Genomic DNA, 23453 nt, shown 5'->3' with positions numbered 1-23453 from the left:
CCTCCCTATAGACCAGGAAGTAACCACTACACCTCCCTATAGACCAGGAAGTAACCACTACCACTACACCTCCCTATAGACCAGGAAGTAACCACTACACCTCCCTATAGAACAGGAAGTAACCACTACACCTCCCTATAGACCAGGAAGTAACCACTACACCTTCCTATAGACCAGGAAGTAACCACTACACCTCCCTATAGACCAGGAAGTAACCACTACACCTCCCTATAGAACAGGAAGTAACCACTACACATCCCTATAGACCAGGAAGTAACCACTACACCTCCCTATAGACCAGGAAGTAACCACTACACCTCCCTATAGACCAGGAAGTAACCACTACACCTCCCTATAGAACAGGAAGTAACCACTACACCTCCCTATAGACCAGGAAGTAACCACTACACCTCCCTATAGACCAGGAAGTAACCACTACACCTACCTATAGAACAGGAAGTAACCACTACACCTCCCTATAGACCAGGAAGTAACCACTACACCTCCCTATAGACCAGGAAGTAACCACTACACCTCCCTATAGAACAGGAAGTAACCACTACACCTCCATATAGACCAGGAAGTAACCACTACACCTCCCTATAGACCAGGAAGTAACCACTACACCTCCCTATAGACCAGGAAGTAACCACTACACCTCCCTATAGACCAGGAAGTAACCACTACACCTCCCTATAGAACAGGAAGTAACCACTACACCTCCCTATAGACCAGGAAGTAACCACTACACCTCCCTATAGACCAGGAAGTAACCACTACCACTACACCTCCCTATAGACCAGGAAGTAACCACTACACCTCCCTATAGAACAGGAAGTAACCACTACACCTCCCTATAGACCAGGAAGTAACCACTACACCTTCCTATAGACCAGGAAGTGGTCCCTACCTGTTCCAGTTTAGTAGCGAACGCCACGGTGACCGACAGCACAAACATGTCCGTACAGAGGTCAGGAGGTCCTATCTGGTGATAACCCTGATCCTGGACCAGCACAGCCTCCACCTTCTGGGGCAGGAGGACCACCGGAGAACCTAGAGCAGAGAGAGAGAGAGAGAGAGAGAGAGAGAGAGAGAGAGAGAGAGAGAGAGAGAGAGAGAGAGAGAGAGAGAGAGAGAGAGAGAGAGAGAGAGAGAGAGAGAGAGAGAGAGAGAGAGAGAGAGAGAGAGAGAGAGAGAGAGAGAGAGAGAGAGAGAGAGAGAGAGACACACAGACAGACACACAGACACAGACAGACAGACAGACAGACACACACACACACACACAGACACACACACACATTTACATTTAGTAATTTAGCTGACTCAAAGCAACTTACAAGCGACTTACAAGTTCTGTACGACAAGTCATCAGGAAGGGCACAACTCTATCAGCTGAGTAACAATGTTCATCAAAGTGTTGAGTGCTACAGTCAGTGTAGGTTAGTTTATTAGGACAAGTGCATGACAGTAAGGCAGGGCTGTACAGTGCTACGAGGGCGTCGCATATTGCCCCTAAAAATAGCCTGTGCAAGTAGAAAAAAATATTTGGGGGCACCCTTGCGAGCAGGCACGTGCACACATAGAGGCCAAGGGGTGCTTGAGCACCTGCCTTTTTGAGCCTCATCAAAAAAGTGCCCTTTTTGAATATATATTTTTTTTTACCGTTACGCATATAGACTGCCCTTCCAACTGAAAAATGTCAGGATAGAATCAAAATATTAGGTAAAGAGAGAGAGATGCCCCATATTCCATTGCAGTTTGCACAGCCTCCTCAGCGTGCCTCTCCGCGGACCTATATATTTTATGCATAGCGTGGGTGGTGATGATGATGATAGAAACCGCTGTGGCGCATACAGTTGAATGCTGGTATTACACGCATTGAGGGACACGAAGAAGTCAAGTCCGATGGGATTTGGGAATCTCAAATACAAATCGGGATTGGAATAAAAAATGCATTTATATTAAACAATACAGAATATACAGCACTTCTTGGGGTCTGTAGGGTAAGCACTTATTCCCTCCCCCCTGAACATTTATGGAGATGTATGGGCCTTTTAAGTCAGTGATAAAAGTGTCTTTCAAGGATAAGTGAGCTCCTGCACTGATTACCGTACTTTTCGGACTATAAGCCGCGGCTTTTTCCCCCATTTTTTGACCCTGCGGCTTATATAACGGTGCGGCTTATATGTGACTCGACGTGACCAAACTCGAAAATGTAAACATCTAAATATTGCTTTTTTGACTGCATTGAAATGTTATTTATCTGTTCCCTTATTTGCTAAACTTAATACAACTTGTAAATGAGTTAATGCTTGTTATTTGTCCGACAGTATTGTGTCCCAAAGCTAATTACATATGGTAATTAAACATTCAAACACCTGCGACTTATAGTCCAGTGCAGCTTATATATGTACACATCATTCAATTTAGCTGCTGCGGCTTATAGTCAGGTGCGGCTTATAGTGCGAAAAGTACGGTATTATAGTTCAATATTCAATATTTGATCACCAAAACCCACCAAAAAACATAAAAAGGGGGCCCCCCACCCGAAAACGGACCTTAAAAATCACGCTTGCGAGCTACGCGCGCTCGGTTAATATATACACACAAGTGTAGTGCTCTTTTCAGCCTTTGAGCACCTGCCCCTCTAAAGTCCTGTGCACGTCCCTGCTTGCGAGTACTGATTTCAACCCTTTCATTCGCATTTCAGTCCTTTTTTTCAAGGAATTTAAACGTTGCGAACTAATCTTGTTGGCCGTTTTCTATATCTCTCCTCCCTCTGTCTCTCTCCGTCTGCCCGAGGAGCGGGGCTGTTACTTACACACTCGCACGACTGACACTCACACATGCACATACGGGTACTTGAGAGGTGCTGTCCGTGCTGAAGCAGAGCAGAGCTCATCATAGCGGAGAGAACGAAACGTTTGAAAAAAGCATGCATAGCACGACCTGTGTAACATTAAGTTACACTGCTATCTCCTATCTTAAAGGAAAACTCCAACCTTTTGGGAAATTAGCTTATTTAACATCTTCCCTGGAGTTAGACAAGAAGATACATACCTTTTTTGTCTATCTGCATGCAGTAGGCTTAGGGAACGCCCGCACCGTTAGCGTAGCTTAGCTTCATCACTGGAAGTGGGGCAGTCCTTTACCCTGAAGTTCCCTACAGTCCCCTACAGTCACGAAATACACTCCAAAACGTTCCTGTAAACATGTTGTGACCTGTGTATTTACCACGTGGAGAAATAAAAAATAATTGAATTCGACATTTACGTTTTCTAAGCAAATATACTCGGAATTTTTTTTTGCCGAACCACTCCTCTCGGGGCGCAGTGATTTCACGCAACGCAGTGCTACTTTCTAACGTGACGCCAGTGTTTGTTTACATTCTCATTTCATTCAAAGGATCCGAACCGATTGAAGTTTATGGATACCATGCCTTCAAATCCTCTTACCTTGACGATTAAAAGCCTCCACAATTTAGAAAACAGTATTCCCATGGCGTGTGGTGTTGATATGCTGCTAGCTAACGAAAACCAACAAACACAGAACCGGACACTAAAGCAGATAACGAAGCATCTACTATACTTCTGGTCGGGGGGGTTTCAAAATAAAAGAGCGACGTCTAAAGCACCGGAAATACGTTTATTTTGTACATTATCTAACGTTAACACGAACCTAAACTAACTAACTTCAATCGGTTCGGATCCTTTGAATGAAATGAGAATGTAAACAAACACTGGCGTCACGTTAGAAAGTAGCACTGCGTTGCGTGAAATCACTGCGCCCCGAGAGGAGTGGTTCGGCAAAAAAAAAATCCGAGTATATTTGCTTAGAAAACGTAAATGTCGAATTCAATTATTTTTTATTTCTCCACGTGGTAAATACACAGGTCACAACATGTTTACAGGAACGTTTTGGAGTTGTATTTGGAGTGTATTTCGTGACTGTAGGGGACTGTAGGGAACTTCAGGGTAAAGGACTGCCCCACTTCCAGTGATGAAGCTAAGCTACGCTAACGGTGCGGGCGTTCCCTAAGCCTACTGCATGCAGATAGACAAAAAAGGTATGTATCTTCTTGTCTAACTCCAGGGAAGATATTAAATAAGCTAATTTCCCAAAATGTTGAAGTTTTCCTTTAACGTTAGCAAGCTAAGCATGCATAGCCTGACGTGTGTAACATTAAGTTACACTGCTATCGTTAGCAAGCTAAGCATGCATAGCGCGACCCGTGTAACGTTAAGTAACTTGTGTTCCGCGGGGAAAGACTGGTCATCACTGCATACAACTTGGTTTAATCCAAATATCCATTCAGAAACTTTGTATTATGAAATAATTCTGGGATGTCTGACTATTTCCCTATGCCTTGTTTGGTGCGAGTTCAGCTGACACTGTTGACACGCCCACTACGCAAAGCGTGCGCTCTCACAGACACACACACTGCTCCGGTCATGCATCCACTCAACTCATGTTGAGTGGATGCATGCAACAGCTAATGGGGATCCTAATAAACTCATGGAAAATATATCATCAGGCTATTGTTCTAAAAGTATCTCTACTAATAAAATGGGAGTATTGAACCGTTTTTAACAGCTGGGTATTGGGTGGGACATTCTGATTTAAGAACTTTCTAAATAAAATAGAAAGTCCCAAAATAGTTAATTTATCTGACTGCTTGTATTAATTGATCAAAAAGTAGCCATGTGCAGTAATATAGTTATATAAAAGAATAATAAAGCAATGTCGATTATGTTCTTAATAAAAAAAAGAATTCTTGCAAAATAATCAAAAAGAACCGATAAGAGTATCGATAAAGTACCGAACCGTTAACACTTTCAATGCCCAAAACGTGATAAGACGTTTTATCAGCCCAATGCCTGAATGCCCATGACGACAATTAGCGTTACATTTTTTTATTAGCGATCTGAATTCATATTTCATCAACCGAGTCTCCGGTTGGTATGCAGCCCTTGTAGGAGCTCAGATGTGATAAAAACGCCCCCTATCGTCTCCCAGATGGTAATGCACCCTTTTGGAATGGACTCAATGAAAATGGATGAGAAAAGAAAAATCCGGAATCCACATTTTACTTCTCAGGCATGTAACCCGAGCCGATCGGATTCATTGTGGAGCCTCAGAACAGTGTGGAATACATATGTACAGTATGTAGCGTTGGATCAATAAAAGCGATAGATTTTTGGAATGGCGATCAGGAATTGGAATGATCTTTTTGGAGAACATCTGATCTGAGGTAAGGAATCTATTTTACAAGTCTTGGGATAATCAGAGTTGTATTCGCTGAGATCTCAGCGTTCGCCCTATGTGTGTGTGTGTGTGTGTGTGGGCGATCGCTTTGAGGAAATCAGAGAATCGATTTTTCAGATCGCCTATATAGCGTGCATACGTACACATATACTATCAATAATCTAGCGTTTATTTGAAAACTATTCATAAATAGGCCAAAAAATTACAAATTTTTTTGATTTTTGCGTATTCTAGAATATTCCGGTAAAGGGCGATTATCATGGAATATTTATATTTTCCTTGAAAACGAGGGCTTTTCAAAATGCTATAAAACGAAAATGAACCGATAAAAAAACAATCCGCTTCGACAATGTTGACTGGAAAACGAGTCATTGATAAGCGATGGGCAGATTAGACACATAGCCATAATTTAAAACATAGATTAGGCGTTATTAACGCTAACATTGAAGTGGATGGTGGGCATTCAAGCAGTAAATCAAGATTAAGCTTGGGCTCTGAAAGTGTTAAGCAGTATCAAATCGATAAGAGTAGTAGTATCGATAAAATCCTAACGATCCTAACCCATCCCTAATGAACACTGTTAATACTGTTATCAATGAAAGAGGAAATGTTTGCAGCTGTGGTAATACTTCAGTTGGTTCATTATAAAAGATACAAACCTGAAAACAAAAGCACTTAAATGTTAAATAAAAGGACCACAGTAATGAGGCAGGAGGAACATATTTTTTTGCCCCTAAAAAATATTCTGTGCCCCTAAATTTTTCATTTAGGGGCACCTGTGCCCCTAGTGAAAAGGCTTAGCGTACAGCTGTGTAAGGTTAGTTAGGGTTAGATTGAATTATTATTATTATTATTATAATTTTTTTAGATAATGGTTGAAGAAGTGCGTCTTTAGTCGATGGCGAACGATTGGACGGGTTTCGCTGTTCTAACTGTGGTGAGAAGTTCGTTCCACCATTGTGGGGCAAGGACTAAGAAAAGGCGACTTCTCTACCCAGATATCAGTATAGAACAGAGATGAGACCGGCAGATGACAGCAGAGGACAAAACAGGACCGTCAGAACCATTACAACGACACTCAGCTGAGGAGACAAATGGGGGACAGGAAGGAACGGGGGACAGGAAGGAACGGGGGACAGTTGGACAGAAAACAAAGAGGAGGAATAGAAGAGACGAAAACACAGGAATCGCCAAGCCTCTATCTCGGTCGTGCCATGCCCCTTTTGGGGAAAAACAACTCTGGGAATAAACAGGGATTAGATGGTGTTTGTTCATAAACTACACTCTGGGAATAAATAGGAAGACGTGTAACCACGCCAATGCAATTCCAGTTCAGACACAGACGATACTGCCACCTGGTGATATTCGATCGGCATTGCAATTCCAACTTATACAAACGACCCAGGGACGGCTAGAATGACCCGGATGATGATTTAGAACGGGATCAGAGGGAAAAGATCAAAGGATATACAAACTTAAAATTACGTGGTTGGCGCAGAAAGTGTTAACTCATTGGATGCCACTCACGAATAAAGTCGGGTTAACTCGCTGATGCTTGAGCGCCAAACCCGAGAAAAGTCGGGTTTTCTATCGTTATTTCTTTTATTCGATATTCCCATTCATAATCCATCAAGGGAGCCTGTGTTATCATTGGGAATGAGTCTGAGATCGCAAACATCCAATACCACCGCCTGCCGCCTTGTGGCCGGTATTGCACATCCTTTGAAACTCTCTGGCTTGGGCTGTGCGTCGATCTAAAGTGTCCGGGCCGGGTTTTCCTTGTCGGGCAGGACAAGCGTTTATAATGCATGGATTGAGGAGAATCAAGCACTCCCGGTTCATGTTCTGTGGTGGATTATGTTGGCAAACACGATCGACATCAATACTTGGAATGGCGATCAGATAATTGGATTATTCTTTTTGGAGTATATCCTAGTCAAGGTAAGGGCTATATGGGATCAATCTTGCGTTGATCCAAAAATCCATTCACTGCGATCCGAGCGTATGTGTGTAATGTGTGTGAGTAACATATTCCGTTGGTGACGATCAAAGCATAGAAAAACTACCCCCACCCTTTCATGCATTCATGATGAAACATAATACCGATAATATAGCGTTGATTTCAGATTGATTGTTGATACAGGTGAGAAACGGCACGGTTTTGAGTGAAATGCACTAAACGCTGCATAGTGGCGTTATCTGGGACTAGACAGGATTACTCTAAAACTATACTCATATTCACCACAGTATAAAACGGGAATGTATGGATGAAGAAATAATTTCTTTTTCACAAACGATAGATACTCGATGTCAAATGGGCAATAGCTTTATAACCATAGCTATGATATAAAATATGGTTTGAGCCCTGCAAACACTGCCATGTATCCCTATTCTTTACAGCGGTGGCGTTCTTACCACACTGTAAACGACCTCTGGTGCTGATTGAGTTAACACTTTGACTGCCTAAAAACGATTTACAACGTCTTTGCTGGCGATGCTAAAGTTGCCGGGGGACGCTGTACGTCGTCTTTGTATCAATATTTCAAAAATCTGCGATCTGATCCATAATGTCCCTCCGCTGGCCTGAGAACCACCAGCAGGACCCACTGAGCTCTCTGGCGGTTCAGGAGCGCCATCTGGTGGCCGATCGCGCAACCGCTTAACAGGAAGCACAGTGGAGGTTGTGCTAGATGTCCGTATTGCTTCCGGCCACTCGGGATAGGTTCCGGCATTCTAGCTCGTCACTCTACATAGCGATCGATTGCCAATAACTCGATAAACAACATGATTTGGACGTATATACCATTATACAAGCTGGAGATGGACCGGGTAATAATATATCCCATAATGATAAAATGTCTACTCGACGATGATCGCCCAACGGCGCGCGGAGACTGGGGTGAGTTTCAGCGTGTAACGTTACCATCTTCGATACTAACTGCTTTTATCAACATTTGACCCACATTAGATGATTGGTATAACGCTGCCCACGGAATTATAAACGCCCCCTCGCCCATCCGGTCAACATCAGATGACGTGTAGTAACTTCTAGAAGTACGTCTAGTTGGAATTTTTTATATCGCGCTGATTGCCATCAAACTGTATTTCATCATCAATATAATGCATTTGGGGCTATATATCACGTTCTGGAGAAAGTTGCAGAAAGAGATGAAAACATACTTATACATTAGACCATACTTTACTATGAATATGTGAATGAAAAAGTTTAACGTTGCTACACAATGAACAATACATATAGGACTTTGAATGGGCCCTAATAATGGCAATGTAGCAATAGAATTTAAAAAGTTATAGCCCTGCAAAGAAGGGGACTTTCTCCATAGACAAATAGCGCTGGCAATCTATGGTATATCATTAATTTAACCCAAGGCAACCAAAGTGTTAATAAACAACAACAACAACAACAACAACAACAACAACAACAACAACAACAACAACAACAACAACAACAACAACAACAACAACAACAACATTGAAGCAGCTGTCAGTACCTTGTCTGGGCGGGGCCTTCTTGGCCTTGAACCTATCAGGGGAGGGTTCTGCCGCCTTGGTGTCGTTCTCCAGCAGCAGGTTGAGCAGCAGGGCCGGACGCAGCTTGGTGTATTTACTGCTGAGTAACGGGTACCACTTCGCTTCCTGGAGGAGAGGGGGGTCAGGGTCAGGGGGGTTAAGGTCAGGGTCAGGGGGGTCAGGGGGGTTAGGGTCAGGGAGCAGGGCTGGACGCAGCTTGGTATATTTACTGGGTACCACTCTGCTTCCTGGCAGGAGAGAGCCGTTCATCAGGCAGAACACAGAGATTCAGGAGGAGAGAGCTTTTTAAATATACACCCTCCAACAGGGTGTCTGAAGGTATCAGTGAGTTAGTACGCAAGACTTTTTAAGACCCTTCATTTTTAAGACCCGTTTGCCACAGTGTCATTCGATTTAAGGCCAATTTTGCGATATAAATAAGCAAGACTTGACAACATAAGCATTCTAAAATAAAAATAAAATGTTCATGCCAATTTTATGCTCGTTTTATACCTATGTCTATTTTGTGTCTACATCACTGCTGTGAAGCACAAGGTAAAAATAAAGTTTATTTTCTACAAGTTACCTAAACGGCACGGACTACAACATATATATGTATGTATACTGCACCTGTGTATACTGTACACTTACAGTACTTACTCATAGTATATATTTAGATTCTAGTGTTTATTGCAACCATATTTTTTTTTTGATCAAATTTTTTATTATTAATTACACGAAACAGGACAACACAATAACCACAGTAACAAAAAACATAACTTCACAGGAGAATAACAAACAATAATAATACAGAATAATAAATTATAAAGACAAAAGAACAGCGTCCAACCTATCAATTACAGATGGCAATTTCAATAACAAAAATGTCTTCAAACATGCCAACCTTTCCCCACCTTTACAAAGTGGAGTGACTTAAAAGATTGTTTATGAGAGTGTTGCCGCAGATTTATTGTAGATAGCCTAGGTCCCTTACACATGTTCAAGACTGCCGAACTCGCCGAAGGTAAAGTGTAAGAAGAAAGAAATTCTTCCTCCAAGTTGGTTAACAGGTCAATCAGTCTGCCAATATTAGTCCCTTGGGGAGATGGCATGTGAATTGACATATAGCGCAGTGTCGTTATATCGTTCAGGAGTAGCGTAACAGCTGTGAATGGGATAGTTAAGCCACACAGATCTGAAAGTTTGTCCGTTATTGACCTCCAGAAGCGGGCCACTGGTGGGCAATCCCAATACATATGCATATAAGTGCCAGTGGTCTTTTGAGAGCACAAAGTGCACCGAGAGTCGGTTATCAGTCCCATAGCAAATAGCTTCCTAGGTGTAAGATAGGTCCTATGAATATAATTAAAATTAATTTGCTGGTGATTGGGGTTGCGGGAAGATAATGCCACATTTGCCCAAACATCATCCCAGTCAAACTCGGGGTCCAACTCCGGGATATCCACACGCCAGATTGTATCCAATGATACATTTTTATACGTGGATTGAATTAAGAGCGTATAAAAGTCTGAGACAAACCCTCTGGATGTCGTCCTGTCCACTATGAGCCTGAGGAAGGGGTGTGGGTGCAAAGCTTGAGCCCACGGTACGCCATGCGCCCTCAGTGCTGACCTTAGTTGAAGGTAAAGAAAGAAGGACTCGCCGGGTAGATCATAAAATTCTCTTAAGTCCTGAAACGCACGGAGGCCGTTCTTATCATAAATATCCTCCAGAGTATGCACTCCCCTCCTTTGCCATTGAGGAATATTAACCGGCTTGTGCCCAACAAGTAATTGCTGGTTATTAAAAATTGGAGAGTCCAGGTGCCATGGGCATTTAACCCCACACGACCTCTGTACATTACGCCACGTTTGGATCACGTGAGTTATGATCGGTCCATACCTCAGCCGGCATTTCGAAATAGAGACAGTGGAGTACACTACATCCTGCAATCTTAGCGGAGATACCGCCGCCGCTTCTAAGGAGCGCCACGATACAGCCTCTACAGGGTCTAGCCAGCACATCAGAGGTCTCAGTGAAAAGGACCAGAAATAAAGTTTAAAATCAGGGATTGCGAGGCCCCCATCTTGTTTTCTACGTTGAGTAGTAGCCCTTTTGATTCTCGGGCGTTTGTTATTCCAGATAAACTTAGATACCATCGATTGTACCTTGCGCCAGTGGTCTATTGGAGGGGGCAGGGGGAGCATTGAGCTAATAAAATGTATCCTAGGCAGGATGTTCATTTTGATTATGGAAGCCCGGGCTTGTAAGGAGTTAGGAAGGGACGACCACCTGTCTAGATCCTGGCGTATTTTATCATAAGTACCCGTGAAGTTGTACTTAGTAATTTGGTTCAGCGTGGGGAATATCTCTATGCCCAAGTATTTAAAATGTTCTACTATGGGCAACCATATTTATTGTAATGTATAATATAACTGATGGGGCATACAGACCCTGACTTCTGCAGGTGGCTAATCTTGAGTTTCCGACCCCCCCCCCCAGTAAGCTAACCATGGATAAATCCAAAAAAAGGAAAGTCTCAGAGGAAAATAGAGGGTTTAATTCAGCGTGGACAGATTAATTTGCCTGATATGTAAGTAAGTAAGTAAGTAAGTAAGTAAGTAAGTAAGTAAGTAAGTAAGTAAGTAAGTAAATTTATATAGCACCTTTCACAGACCAGGGTCACAAAGTGCTTCACATAGTAAAAACATCAATACAGTGCAAAAGATAGCAGCATGGTAAAAGAAAATAAAAAACGTGAAAGATCAGGAAAACCAAAACAGATAAAAAAAGACATAAAATATTTACATAGAGCATAATTCGCCAAACACCTGTTTAAACAGCAGTCTTTAGCTGCTTTTTATTTATTTTTGTATCTACTTTTTCTCCCCATTTTCTATTTTTCTCCCTTCCCCAATTTCGTATTGTCCAATTCTACCCTCCCCTGTCTCGAACGCTGTTGGCCATGCCTCCCACAAGCCGGCCGCAATGTGGACGAAGCCTTGCATCACGTGTCCCCTCCGGTACTCGAGGAAGCAGCCGTCGCATCTTTTCACCTGCACAGCGCGATCTCTCAGCGGCGAGGGTCTGCGTGGGAGGGACACGCCGCCCTCGTCGCTTCCTGATTCTACTGCGCAGGCGCACCAACCGACCTGTAGGAGTCGCTGTCCACAACGTCCGATCCCCACCCACCAGCTTCCCACCCCCTAATACTGCCAATTGTATTAGTATGAACGACCAGCCAAGCTGGTAGCAACGCAGAGAGCTGGGCTTGAACCCAGCGTCTCCTGCATTGGTGGTGAGCACCTTGCCCACTGCGCCACCTAGCCGCCCTTTAGCTGCTTTTTAAAAGTGTTTACAGAGACCACAGATCTAAGGTCCAAGGGCAGAGCATTCCATAACCTGGGGGCCACGGTTTCAAATGCTCTGTCCCCTTTTTTCTTCAATCTAGACAGGGGGACGGCCAGCAAGCCCTGATCAGACGACCTGAACTATCTGTTCGTGGTGTATGGACGCAGTAGGTCGCAGATGTAGGCAGGTGCCTGACCATGGAGCATCTATAGGTGATGACCAGAACCTTAAAGTGAATTCTGAATTTGATGCGGAGCCAGTGAAGGGAAACTAAGATGGGAGTGATGTGGCAATATTTTCTGGACCTAGTTAGCAGCCTTGCAGCTGCGTTTTGGACCATTTGTAGACGGCCCAAAGTGGATGCATCGAGGCAAGTGAAAAGGGAGTTACAATAGTCCAGGCGGGATGAAACAAAAGCATGAATAATCATTTCCAGCTCTACCTGGGACACAACAGATCGAAGTTTGGCAATATTTCGTAGATGGAAAAAACAGGTACGTGTCAGAGATCTAATGTGGTGATCAATCTGCTGGTCAAAGATCACACCAAGGTTTCTGAGCTTGGGCCTCAGAGTTGTTGAGAGGGTCCCCATGCATGTGGCAACTTCTGAGGTAACTTTTTCTGAGCCTATAATAAGAACCTCAGTTTTTTCTGCGTTTAACTGAAGGAAGTTGTTTGCCATCCAATCCTTGACAGCAGTCAGACAGTCAAAGAGGGCAGATAATTTGTCAGATTGTTCAGGCTTGAAAGAGACATATAATTGGATATCGTCAGCGTAGAAATGATAAGAGACCTCTTTGAATTGACTAATGATTACTCCCAGGGGGAGCATGTAAAGTGCAAACAGAGTAGGAGCCAGCACAGAACCCTGGGGCACGCCACAGGACAATGGAGCAGTTTTGGATGTGAAAGTGCCAGTAGACACAGAAAAACTCCTATCTTGCAGATAGGGGGAGAACCAGTCCAGCGTGGTGAGAAATTTGCAAACAACAAAAAATGTACTTTTTATTTTATACATTTTCCACAAATAAGGGAAGAACTCAAATATACCTGCATAGTTTGGGGGTTTATTTCAAAGTAGGTCTACAGATGCCATTGTTTTTTTTCTCCTCTTCTGTGTTTTTTTTCAAAGTAGGTCTAAACATGGTAGTGTGGTGTCACATTAAGGGAGTCTCTCACGTCAGAGTTGTGGAGCGCCGTGGCGGAGAGTTTGGGGGTGAAACTCCACCGCACCGTGGCATACAACCCGCAGGCAAATGGTCTTTGTGAGCGTTTCCACCGCACTATGAAGGCTGCTCTCCGGGCGGCTCTTACGGACAGTAATTGGGTCGACCGTTTGCCGTGGGTCATGCTAGGCCTGCGCTCGGCCCCAAAGGAGGATCTGCAGTCATCTTCGACTGAGCTCGTGTTGGGTCAGCCGCTGAGAGTCCCTGGGGAGTTCCTCCCAGGTGCCACAGCCCACTGGTCAGCTGCAACTCATCGCTTGGCCATCCGAGACGCCGCCAGCACTTTCGCTCCCGTGCCCGCCCATCACTGTTTTCCCCTGTCCTACATCCCCAAGGACTTGATGTCAGCCCCGTATGTGTTCATCCGCCACGATGCCCACCGATCTCCACTCCAGGCTCCGTACGATGGGCCCTTCCGGGTCCTGGAAGCGGGACCCAAGAGCTTTATGGTGGACAGAGGGGGGCTTCAGGAGCGGATATCGGTGGACCGTTTGAAGCCTGCACACGTGGCCCCCGGACGGGCCGGTGGAGCTGGCTCAGCCCCGACGGCGCGGCCGTCCACCCAACCCCACTCCTGCCGCAAGTTTGCGGCCGTGTCTGCCTCTACCCCGGCAGCAGCCCCGGACTCTCCCCCAGTCCAGCCTCGCCGCCGGCGCGGACGGCCGCCGGCTCATGCCCTTTCCCCCTTCCCCCCTGCGCAGTCGTTATGGTCGGGTAGTCAGGCCTCCTACGAGGGGCTGAGTACTTTGGGTTCTTTTTTGTATGGGTTGGGGTTGCAGGGTATGTCTACTCTGGGTGTTCGGGGGGGGCCTGTGTGGTGTCACATTAAGGGAGTCTCTCACGCCAGAGTTGAAGCGTCACAGGGGAGGAGATATAGGGGAGTGGTATGTGTGTGTACGAGGTGGATTCTGTGAATGAATAAAGTAGGAAGTCACTGAAGGACCTGTCACGCGCATTATTGTATCGCCTCTTCCTTCAACTTCCCACAGTAGTCTTTTTTCAAAGTGGACTACATTTTATTTTATAAATGTTCCACAAATAAGGGAAGGACTCAAATATACCTGCAGAGTTCTGGGCCAGTGTTTTTTCTCCTCTTCTGTGTTTTATTTCAAAGTAGGTCTACACATGCCAGTCTTTTTTCTCCTTTCATAAGAGTTTGAGGTTTTCCGTTGTTATAACAGGTAAAAACAGCAATAAAATGTCAAAACGAATATTTGTGTTGTTTTATAATTTCATAAATACAACAAATAAGTATAAAGTATAATACATCGCAAATTACTTTGGGTATGCAAAATGTGGGGTATGCTTGGGGATAACTATATATAAAACGTTATACACTGTGTTATTAGTTTAAGGGTAAATAGGTTTTGCGGCTCCAGATGAATTTAATTTTGTGGGGGGGGGATGGCTCTTTTGATAGTAAAGGTTGCTGACCCCTGTGGTTTAAATATATATTTTTTTAAATAAAAGACACATTTAAATAACTAAAATGAAATCTTGGGGCCATCTTAGAAACAGACGCGTCATTGTAATATGTGATTGCTCCGTCCTCTGTTCCACTGTGTGTGTGTGTGTGTGTGTGTTTTCATGTTCAACGTTAAACTATTGTGCAACCTTATATACACTGTACTTTTTTAAGTTGCAGGAACCTACAGTAAATGGCTTTCTTTCTCTCTTTATTTAGAACATAAATAAGAAAAAAACGGTAACGTGATCACATTCAAATTCAACTCGTTGATTTCACCATATTAACTTTACAGGCATTTTGGTGCCAGTCGTTAATTTTGGACTCTGCTTATAAACCTGTTGGTTGTATACGTCAGACTCTGTGTGTGCGTGCATCACCGGAGCAGTACTTGTGCTGTATAATGACAATACGTTTTAATCGAATATCATTTTGAGATCGCTACGCTGTCTATGGACACGACAGTGACAGAATGTGAAAAACAGCTTCGGAGGTGTGGCATTGCACCATGCTGATCCACTCAACAGGTAGCGATTTCTAAATGAGATTTGATTAAAATGTATCGTCATTATACAGCACAAGTACAATACACCATCCAACCAGAGTGGATAAATGAATTAACGTTAAAAAAATTATAATAATTTGTAATCGAGAGATTTGAACCCAGGACCATAGGATCCATAGGATCCGCTAAACGGTCCAACGTTAACTGTGAGTGACTAATCCATCGTTTACACTTGTCAAGTGCCAATTGCGCTTGTCGTCCAGTATTGGCATTAATAAATCAGATGTCATGGTAATAATAGGTCATGTTCTACAGGAGGACTTACTACTATGATACCCATTAAAACAAGTAATTCGAATAATAGAAGCCTACTTTTCTGGAACGATTCATTTCAAACATATACAGTGCGTGTGTGTGCGTGTGTGCGCTCGCCGTTGAGGCTCGCTAAGCCTTTCTCTGTGCATTATGTTTACCTGCGCCCGAGTAACGCCCCCGTTGATGACGGAGACGGTGGAACGTTGGTTCTGCTTAAATAGGTGTAAACGCCAGAGAGCACTAAGGTTCAGAGGCTCCAGTACGGAGCTGGAGCTAGAACCGGAGCCCTGCCGGTGTGAAAGGGCTATCTGTGACACTGAACTAGCACTTATTTCCCCAAGGGGGATCAATAAAGGAATAACGTATCTTAAATTCTCACGCCAAACTCCCGGTAGCCCCGCAAATAACAACGACTTGAATACAAAAACATTTCATATATTTAATATTATTTCATCTCCCGACAGCCGAGCTGCCCCCAATTTTTTTTTTTTATATCTGTGCAAATTAAATAAAAAAATGTAACGTTTTAATACCTTTTAAGGCATTAAATTGAGAATTATGAATCTAATACTTTTTAAGACCTTTTAACAACCTGCAGCACCCTGGACACAAATGGAAACACTACTCGGTAAACAGGTGGGGCCAAATAGGGTTGAAACAGGCTAGAAACGGCCCCACTTAGGCTCTGGCACAGACAGAACACACAGCAAATCATTATGATCGTCCGTGTGCAAATAACAAAATTGTAAAATATTAGTCTCTATTCCGCTACAGGTCTAAACAGAGCTCAACAGTGTAGCACTTAGTGCCTTGATTTGCTGCATTTGTGGCACAATAAAAGCATATTAGATCTCTCTAATGGAGAAGAATGGATTGTTATTATTGCGGTCCGTTTTGTCAAACGACACCAAACTAAACGCTCCCGGGTCTACAGGCGGTTACACTGGAACCGTGACACGACGGGGAAACAGCCGGTTGTTGATATATTAGTGGCATCAACTGCAACAAGGAATAAACCTGAGACCATTCAGAATGTTTATGTTGTCGAGTTGAAAACCATCTATACTGTTCACTAAAATAGAAAGGATGAGAACTCAAGTATGTGGATGCTAATACCAGTTAGGGTAGTAGGAAAATACACACTATACACCAGGGTAGTAGGAAAATACACACTATACACTAGGGGAGTAGGAAAATACACATTATACACCAGGGTAGTAAGAATGGAAAATACACACTATATACCAGGGTAGTAGGAAAATACACACTAGGAAAATACACACTATACAGCAGGGTAGTAGCAATGGGCCCCTTGTAGCACATGGGCCCCTTGAATTCGGCCGTGCTCCGCCTACTAGACCTCCATGAGAGGAACCCCCCCCCCTCCCGCCATCCCCCCCCCCAGAGACAGGGCTCCCCCACATCCCAGGGCCGTCCCCGACACTCAGCGACATGGGTACCTTGAATTTGATTGGGCCAGGCCCAGCAGAGGTTCGAGGGCTGGCACTCCCCCCACCGAGCCAAGCTCGCTAGCTCCCATGTCACCAAGCACCCCACCCCACGGCTGACGACCCCACAACATCCAAGACCCCCCCCCCCGGGCCAAACCGCGGAAACTATGGTCCTCCTCCCCCGACATGCCCTCCCCTGAGTTAAGCCCATTGGAGCCCCCCATATCCCAGGCCGCTGCACTCACAGCCGGGCCCCCAGCGACACGGGTCCCTTGAATCAATTGGGCCAGCCCAGTAGAGGAAAGGATAGGGGACTCCCCCCCACCGAGCCAAGCCCGCTATTTACCATGCCACCGAGAGCCCCACCCCATGCCCACCGACCCCCCAACACACAGGGCCCCGCCGGGCAAAGCCCAGCCACTCTGATCCCCCTGAGAGAAACCCCTCCCTCCCTCCCTCCCGCCCTCCTCCCCGAGAAACAGAACACCTCCATATCCTGGTCCACCATGCGCGGAGCCGAGCACCCAGAGCCCCCACCCCGCCCCCGCCCGACCGCCAGGTCCCCAAGAACCCCAAGCCCGCAGAAGGCCAAAGCACCACGCCGCAATGGCCCCACGACCCCCCGCGACCCCAAGCCCAGTGCCCCCCCGGCCCGGTGACCAGACCGCCCAGGCCATGGCGGCCGAGGACCCCAGGAAACCCCACACCCCCCCCCACACCAATCCCACAACACGCAAGGCCCCCCCTCCCCCGGGTCGAACCGCCGGAACGATGGCCCCTCCCCTCGACACCCCCCCCCCCCCCCCCCACTGAACCCAGCCTGCCCACCTCTGTACCTCCCATGTCACCGAAATCACCGCATACATTTATGAAAATAAAGCTAACAACACAATAAGAAAACATTACATGAATATAAATAGTTATATGGTTCGCACTCTTTCCCCGGTTGGCGGTTTGGGGGGGGATCAGCCCTCCCACTGGAGAAGCCCCCCCCAGAGACGGAGATACCCCCCAAAGGAGATTCTCCAAGCCTCTCTTCATGTCCAACATTTTGAATTCTTGTCCTTCATATTTGTCCATGTGCACATTTAAAGCAACTGCTATTCTAACATAACTGAAGAAATAATATATAAGAAGACTAAAGACAATTGGCACTTCCCAGGTAATTCTTTTTAACCCTGTTTGACCCCCGTTGGCGGGTTGGAGGGGTAAGGCTCTCCTGGAGAGGGCCCCTCCTATAACGACGGAGATATTCCCAGTGGGGATTCTCCAATGTCCCTATTGTCCAACATTTTATTTGAATTTTTATCTTTCATATGATAGTACATTTCCCGAGCTCCCGGTCAGGTCTCCAGATGTGATTCCCCATGTTCCCCGTCATCTTAGTTGTGTGTCATGTGTGCTAGTTTCCACAGTTTAGTCTAGCACGTATTATTTGTATTATATGTCCCGAATCAAGTCCCAATTTCCCCAACTAATGTGTTTACCTTGTCTGTACTCCCAGTGGTCTGTGTGTTATCCGCAGTGTGTCTCGAACCATAACCTCCATTCACTATCAAATAATATGCTTAGTTGTGCGTCCTGTGTGTTAGTGTCTATAGTTTAGTCCAGTATGTGTTATTTGTATTATATGTCTCGAATCAAGTCCCAATTTCCCCAACTAATGTGTTTACCTTGTCTGTATTCCCAGTGGTCTGTGTGTTGTCTGCAGTGTGTCTCGAATCATAACCGCCATTCACTATCTAATTATATGCATATGTGATATTGAATCTTGGTCGGTGTGTATGACCTCAGTGCTCGAGTCCTGCTTGGTGTGTGAGACTTCGTTATTCGAGTTCTGGCTGGTCTCGTCGATCTCGGTGCTCGGATCCCGGTTGGTGTGTGTGGCCTCCGTGTTCGTGGCCCGGGCGGCCTCCGCGTCTGCATCTCGTGTGCCGATGGTCCGGCCGACCTCAGTGCCCGAGTCCTGGTTGGTCCGATTGCATCCAGCGTCCAACGTCCCGTCAGCTTGTATCACTTGCTGCGTCATATTCATCGTGCTAACCTCCATGTTAGCTTGCAGCTCCTTCTCCAGCCATGCCTCGCTGCGGTCCCAGGCCTCACTAGCTTGTATCACTTGCTGCGCTACGTTCATCGTGTTAACTTCCATGTTAGCTTGCAGCTCCTTCTCCAGCCAGGCCTCGCTGCGGTCCAACACCACGTTAGCTTGTATTCCCCGACCCTTCTCCAACTCCTCCCTGAGTCCATCGATGTTGCCCTGGATTTTCCGCATGCTAGCTTGGATATCCTTTGCGTTTGCTTGCATGCTAGCTTTTAGCTCTTGGATAGCCTTTTGGTTACTCACCGCGTTAGCTTGTATGCTAGCTCGTAGCTCTTGGTTAGCAGCTTGTACGCTAGCTTGTATGCCCGCTTGTATGTTCGCTTGCATCTTCGCTATCCAGGCAGGTTCCGCGGGCTCCACATCCCTGTCTTCCTGCGTCATGCTCGCCTGATCTACCTCCTCCGCCATTTCCTTGTGCCGAGATCTTTCCTCCGGTGTTTGTACTTCTTCTGGGTTTTTTTTTTCTCGCTCTCTCGTGTTCATCCTTCCTTTTCTCTTACACCCTTGCATTGTCACTTTTTCTTTTGTTTTAGTTAGTTTTACTTCCCTTTTTCGATGTTCGGGAGCTCTGACACTGGTCCACTACCCACACATCTCAAAACCGGAAGTCTATATTATATAATTATACTTGTAGTTGTATTATCTGCGAGACATCGCCACCACGCAACAAGTCAAAATGGTCGCTATCTGTAAACAGCTCCACTGTCTGTGTGTATACTCTGCTTTGGTCAAACCACATTCAGCATTGCCATCTTTGCAGTGTTGTTATGAAGCATGATAGCTAATTAGCCAATGTTCAGCTGCAAAAACGAATAATGTCAATTATGTTATAAGACATTGATATCAGGAGCTATCTGTAGCTACTGCTAGCCGGCTAGATGACGTTAGACAATGCATCATGTATTAAAATAAAGTGAACTATTTAGTTTACTGGGTAATTTCGTTAACAGTGAGCTAACATGAGCTAACGTTAGCTACCTAGCTAACGGAGGTCTCATGGTGGCCGATCGATCGGCACGGGGCATCCCTATCATTCTTAAACTGAAATGCGCATTTGTTGATATCAGGAGCTATCAGTAGCTAGCCAGTTAGACAATGCATCATGTATTAAACTAAAGTGAATAGTTAGTTGACTGTGTAGTTTCGTTTAAACAGTAACGTTAGCTAGGTAGCCAATGTTAGCTCACGTAGGTCTCACGGAGGACTATTGCCAGAGCCTCTGTTGACATGAGTCTGGGAGGGGCAGGGGGAGGAGGAGGGGGAGGAGGAGGAGGAGGGGCAGTGCGCTGCAGCAGCAGCAGCAGCTGTGTGCTTATCGGAATTCACCGATCTCATATTTATACTGAATATCGGCCGATACCGATCGCTGGCCGATCAATCGGGGCATCCCTAGAAAATACACACTAGGAAAATACACACTATACACCAGGGTAGTAGCAATGGAAAATACACACTATACACCAGGGTAGTAGCAATGGAAAATACACACTATACACCAGGGTAGTAGGAAAATACACACTATACACCAGGGTAGTAGGAAAATACACACTAGGAAAATACACACTAGAAAAATACACACGATACACCAGGGTAGTAGGAAAATACACACTATACACCAGGGTAGTAGGAAAATACACACTATACACCAGGGTAGTAGCAATGGAAAATACACAATAGGAAAATACACACTAGGAAAATACACACTATACACCAGGGCAGTAGCAATGGAAAATACACGCTAGGAAAATACACACTAGGAAAATACACACTATACACCAGTGTAGTAGCAATGGAAAATACACACTATACACCAGGGTAGTAGCAATGGAAAATACACGCTATACACCAGGCTAGTAGCAATGGAAAATACATGCTATACACCAGGGTAGTAGCAATGGAAAATGCACACTATACATGAGCGTTTTTCAGAAACTGGGCTGGGACCTTACGGTTATGCATATAACCATAGTTATATGAGCATAGTGACGCTCAGCGTCTATTGCAATACTCTTCATATCCAGCATTGAACTGAAATAAATTCTCACATGTACCTTTACATACCATCATCTGTCTGGCCACACCCCCATCCGCTACCTACATAAGCAGGGGTGTGGCCATACCATCAGCTCCTTCCCAATCTTTCACCACAAGGCAAGATCAAGGGGTCCTCAGTGAGTCCGACGCTGAGCGTCACTATGCTCATATAACTATGGTTATATGCATAACCGTAAGTTATATATCGCATAGCTCTGCTCAGCGTCTATTGCAACACAGGAGCTGAGCAGAGCTGAGCTCGACAAATGTACCCGCTGAGGTCCCCACAACCATCAGAACCGGGGAGGACCCGAGCCCCCCGAACCCCCCTAGCGGAGGACGGGAGGGTGTCGGATCCGACTGCGCGAAGAGGAGACTTCAGCAACTCAACGCACAGGGTGAGCAGACCGTGGGTCGTACCCATGACTACACAAACGCACAACCCGCATGCCACTAGGGAACGAACGGAAGGAACAAACCCCCGTTACCACCCCTAATATCACAGGGTCAAAAGCAAAGCCCAACCCTGTGGCAAGGCCGTAGCAACGGAGCGCGAAGGAGGACCCAGACCCAGAAGGGACTGGACCCCCCCGGAAAAAGGGGGCCTGGAGAGGCCAACGACGCCACAGCATCGAGACCTCACCAGGCGGTCACTAGTGACACCGCCCCCCACATCGCCAGCGTATTCGGACAGGGCCCATCCAAAAGCAGGCCCTTCCCCCCTACAGCACGCCACCTAGCTCACTGATCCTGGTATACCCAGGCAGTCACCCATCCAAGTACAACCCAGGCCTGAACCTACACAGCCTCCGAAATCGAACAAAATCGGGCGTGTTCAGGTTGGCATGGCTGTAAGCTTGAAGCACTCAAGAGGCTACACCCACAGCAGGAGCAGGCAGCGCACCGGGGAGACAACCCCCAAAAAAGGTCGATCCCTCAATCCAGGCAACAGGCACTTGACCTGAGCCTGGAGTACTGCGGACTAGACAGGCGCCAATGGGGTCTGCTGAAACAGCACCCCGGCGGAAGGGGCGTATGCTGGCATTGTTGTGCACCATGTCACAGCCTCCACAAAAAAAACCCGACTCTCTAGAGGGGCCGAGGCAGAGAAGGCTGACACGATTGGCAGACGTCATGAAACGTGCAGGGGCACACTCAAGCGGCCTACCCCGAGAGTTGACTCCGCTACCAACACACCAGGGAACCAACCACCCCCTTGGTTCAAACATGAGGTGGTTGTTCCTATAACCCCTCAAGAAAAAACTCCAAAACACAACTGCGGGTATACACTGGCTATACAAGTGTTGTACAAGTGTTTCAGTTTTCAAAAAGGGGTTATCCCAGGCCTACGGGTCGACGAAACAATTTCGGACCGGGACGTACACAGGGATGCCAGAGGAGTTCCATAAGAACCACCTCAACAGCCCCCTCGCAGCCATGCTTAAGCAGGAGAAGAGAGGGGCAAAAAGAATGGAGAAGGACCGTCACCAGGCCCCCTTAGCGCAGCGCAAGGTACAACACAACATGGACCAAGCAACAGTGAGGGGTAATACGTAGTAACACAACCACGAACATCTCCATAACGTCAAACCCTGCAACACCCGGGCTGACCCGGCATTTTCCCCCCCGAAAAAAGCACAAGTCCCTCAGGGTACCAGAACAGCAGATCTGCGTCCCCGGCGGACAACGGGTTAACTGACCTGGACCGGCGCGACCAGAATCAGTCCCGTGCCCTAATCACGCCGCCATCCCCAACCCTAGGAGGGGGGTAGGTATGCGTGTTGATCCAAAACATTATAGAGGGCGCCACCCAGACGGTCCCTTTCGTACCGCGCTCGGTGGCCCACCCCAAGGGCGTGAGACCCCTCTACCTATGCTTTGATCTATTCCGTTAACATCCCCCAGATATGAACGAGAATTCGTAGAGACAACACTGGCGCTCGGAAGAGACAAACTCCATCCCAGTTGCCCCATAAAAACGCTGTTTTAATGATGAGCAACCAAGGCGTGCAAGCCCATGCGTGATTCCTATCAGAAGCACCCAGGGCCAGCACTATGTACACGTTGAGACCCAAAACACATCGATAGTCTAACAAGACACCAGATACCGTTCCTCCAAGCCGCCTGGGAGAACGACAAGAAGCCGCTTTTTTATTTTCCTTTTCTACAGAAAAGAAAAAAATACGGACATGGGTCCCATGCGACGCGG

General features: G+C 46.0%; 1 protein-coding gene across 1 annotated transcript in view; it reads right to left on the bottom strand.

Moving 5' to 3' along the window:
• The window catches only part of cep120 (centrosomal protein 120), a 218286-nt gene that overhangs the window by 151954 nt on the left and 42879 nt on the right, over nucleotides 1–23453 (bottom strand). The window contains exons 4-5 of the mRNA XM_084323233.1: nucleotides 8778–8922; nucleotides 911–1053 (exon numbers count right to left, since the gene is read on the bottom strand). Coding sequence (XP_084179359.1) covers nucleotides 911–1053; nucleotides 8778–8922 — 288 coding nt within the window. The remainder of the gene's footprint in view (nucleotides 1–910; nucleotides 1054–8777; nucleotides 8923–23453) is intronic.

Source organism: Notolepis coatsorum (genome assembly GCF_963971535.1).
Source record: "Notolepis coatsorum genome assembly, chromosome: 10".
NCBI classification, from domain to species: domain Eukaryota; kingdom Metazoa; phylum Chordata; class Actinopteri; order Aulopiformes; family Paralepididae; genus Notolepis; species Notolepis coatsorum.
Note: the sequence above shows the minus strand (reverse complement) of the source record. Positions and strands in the feature narration are given on the sequence as shown.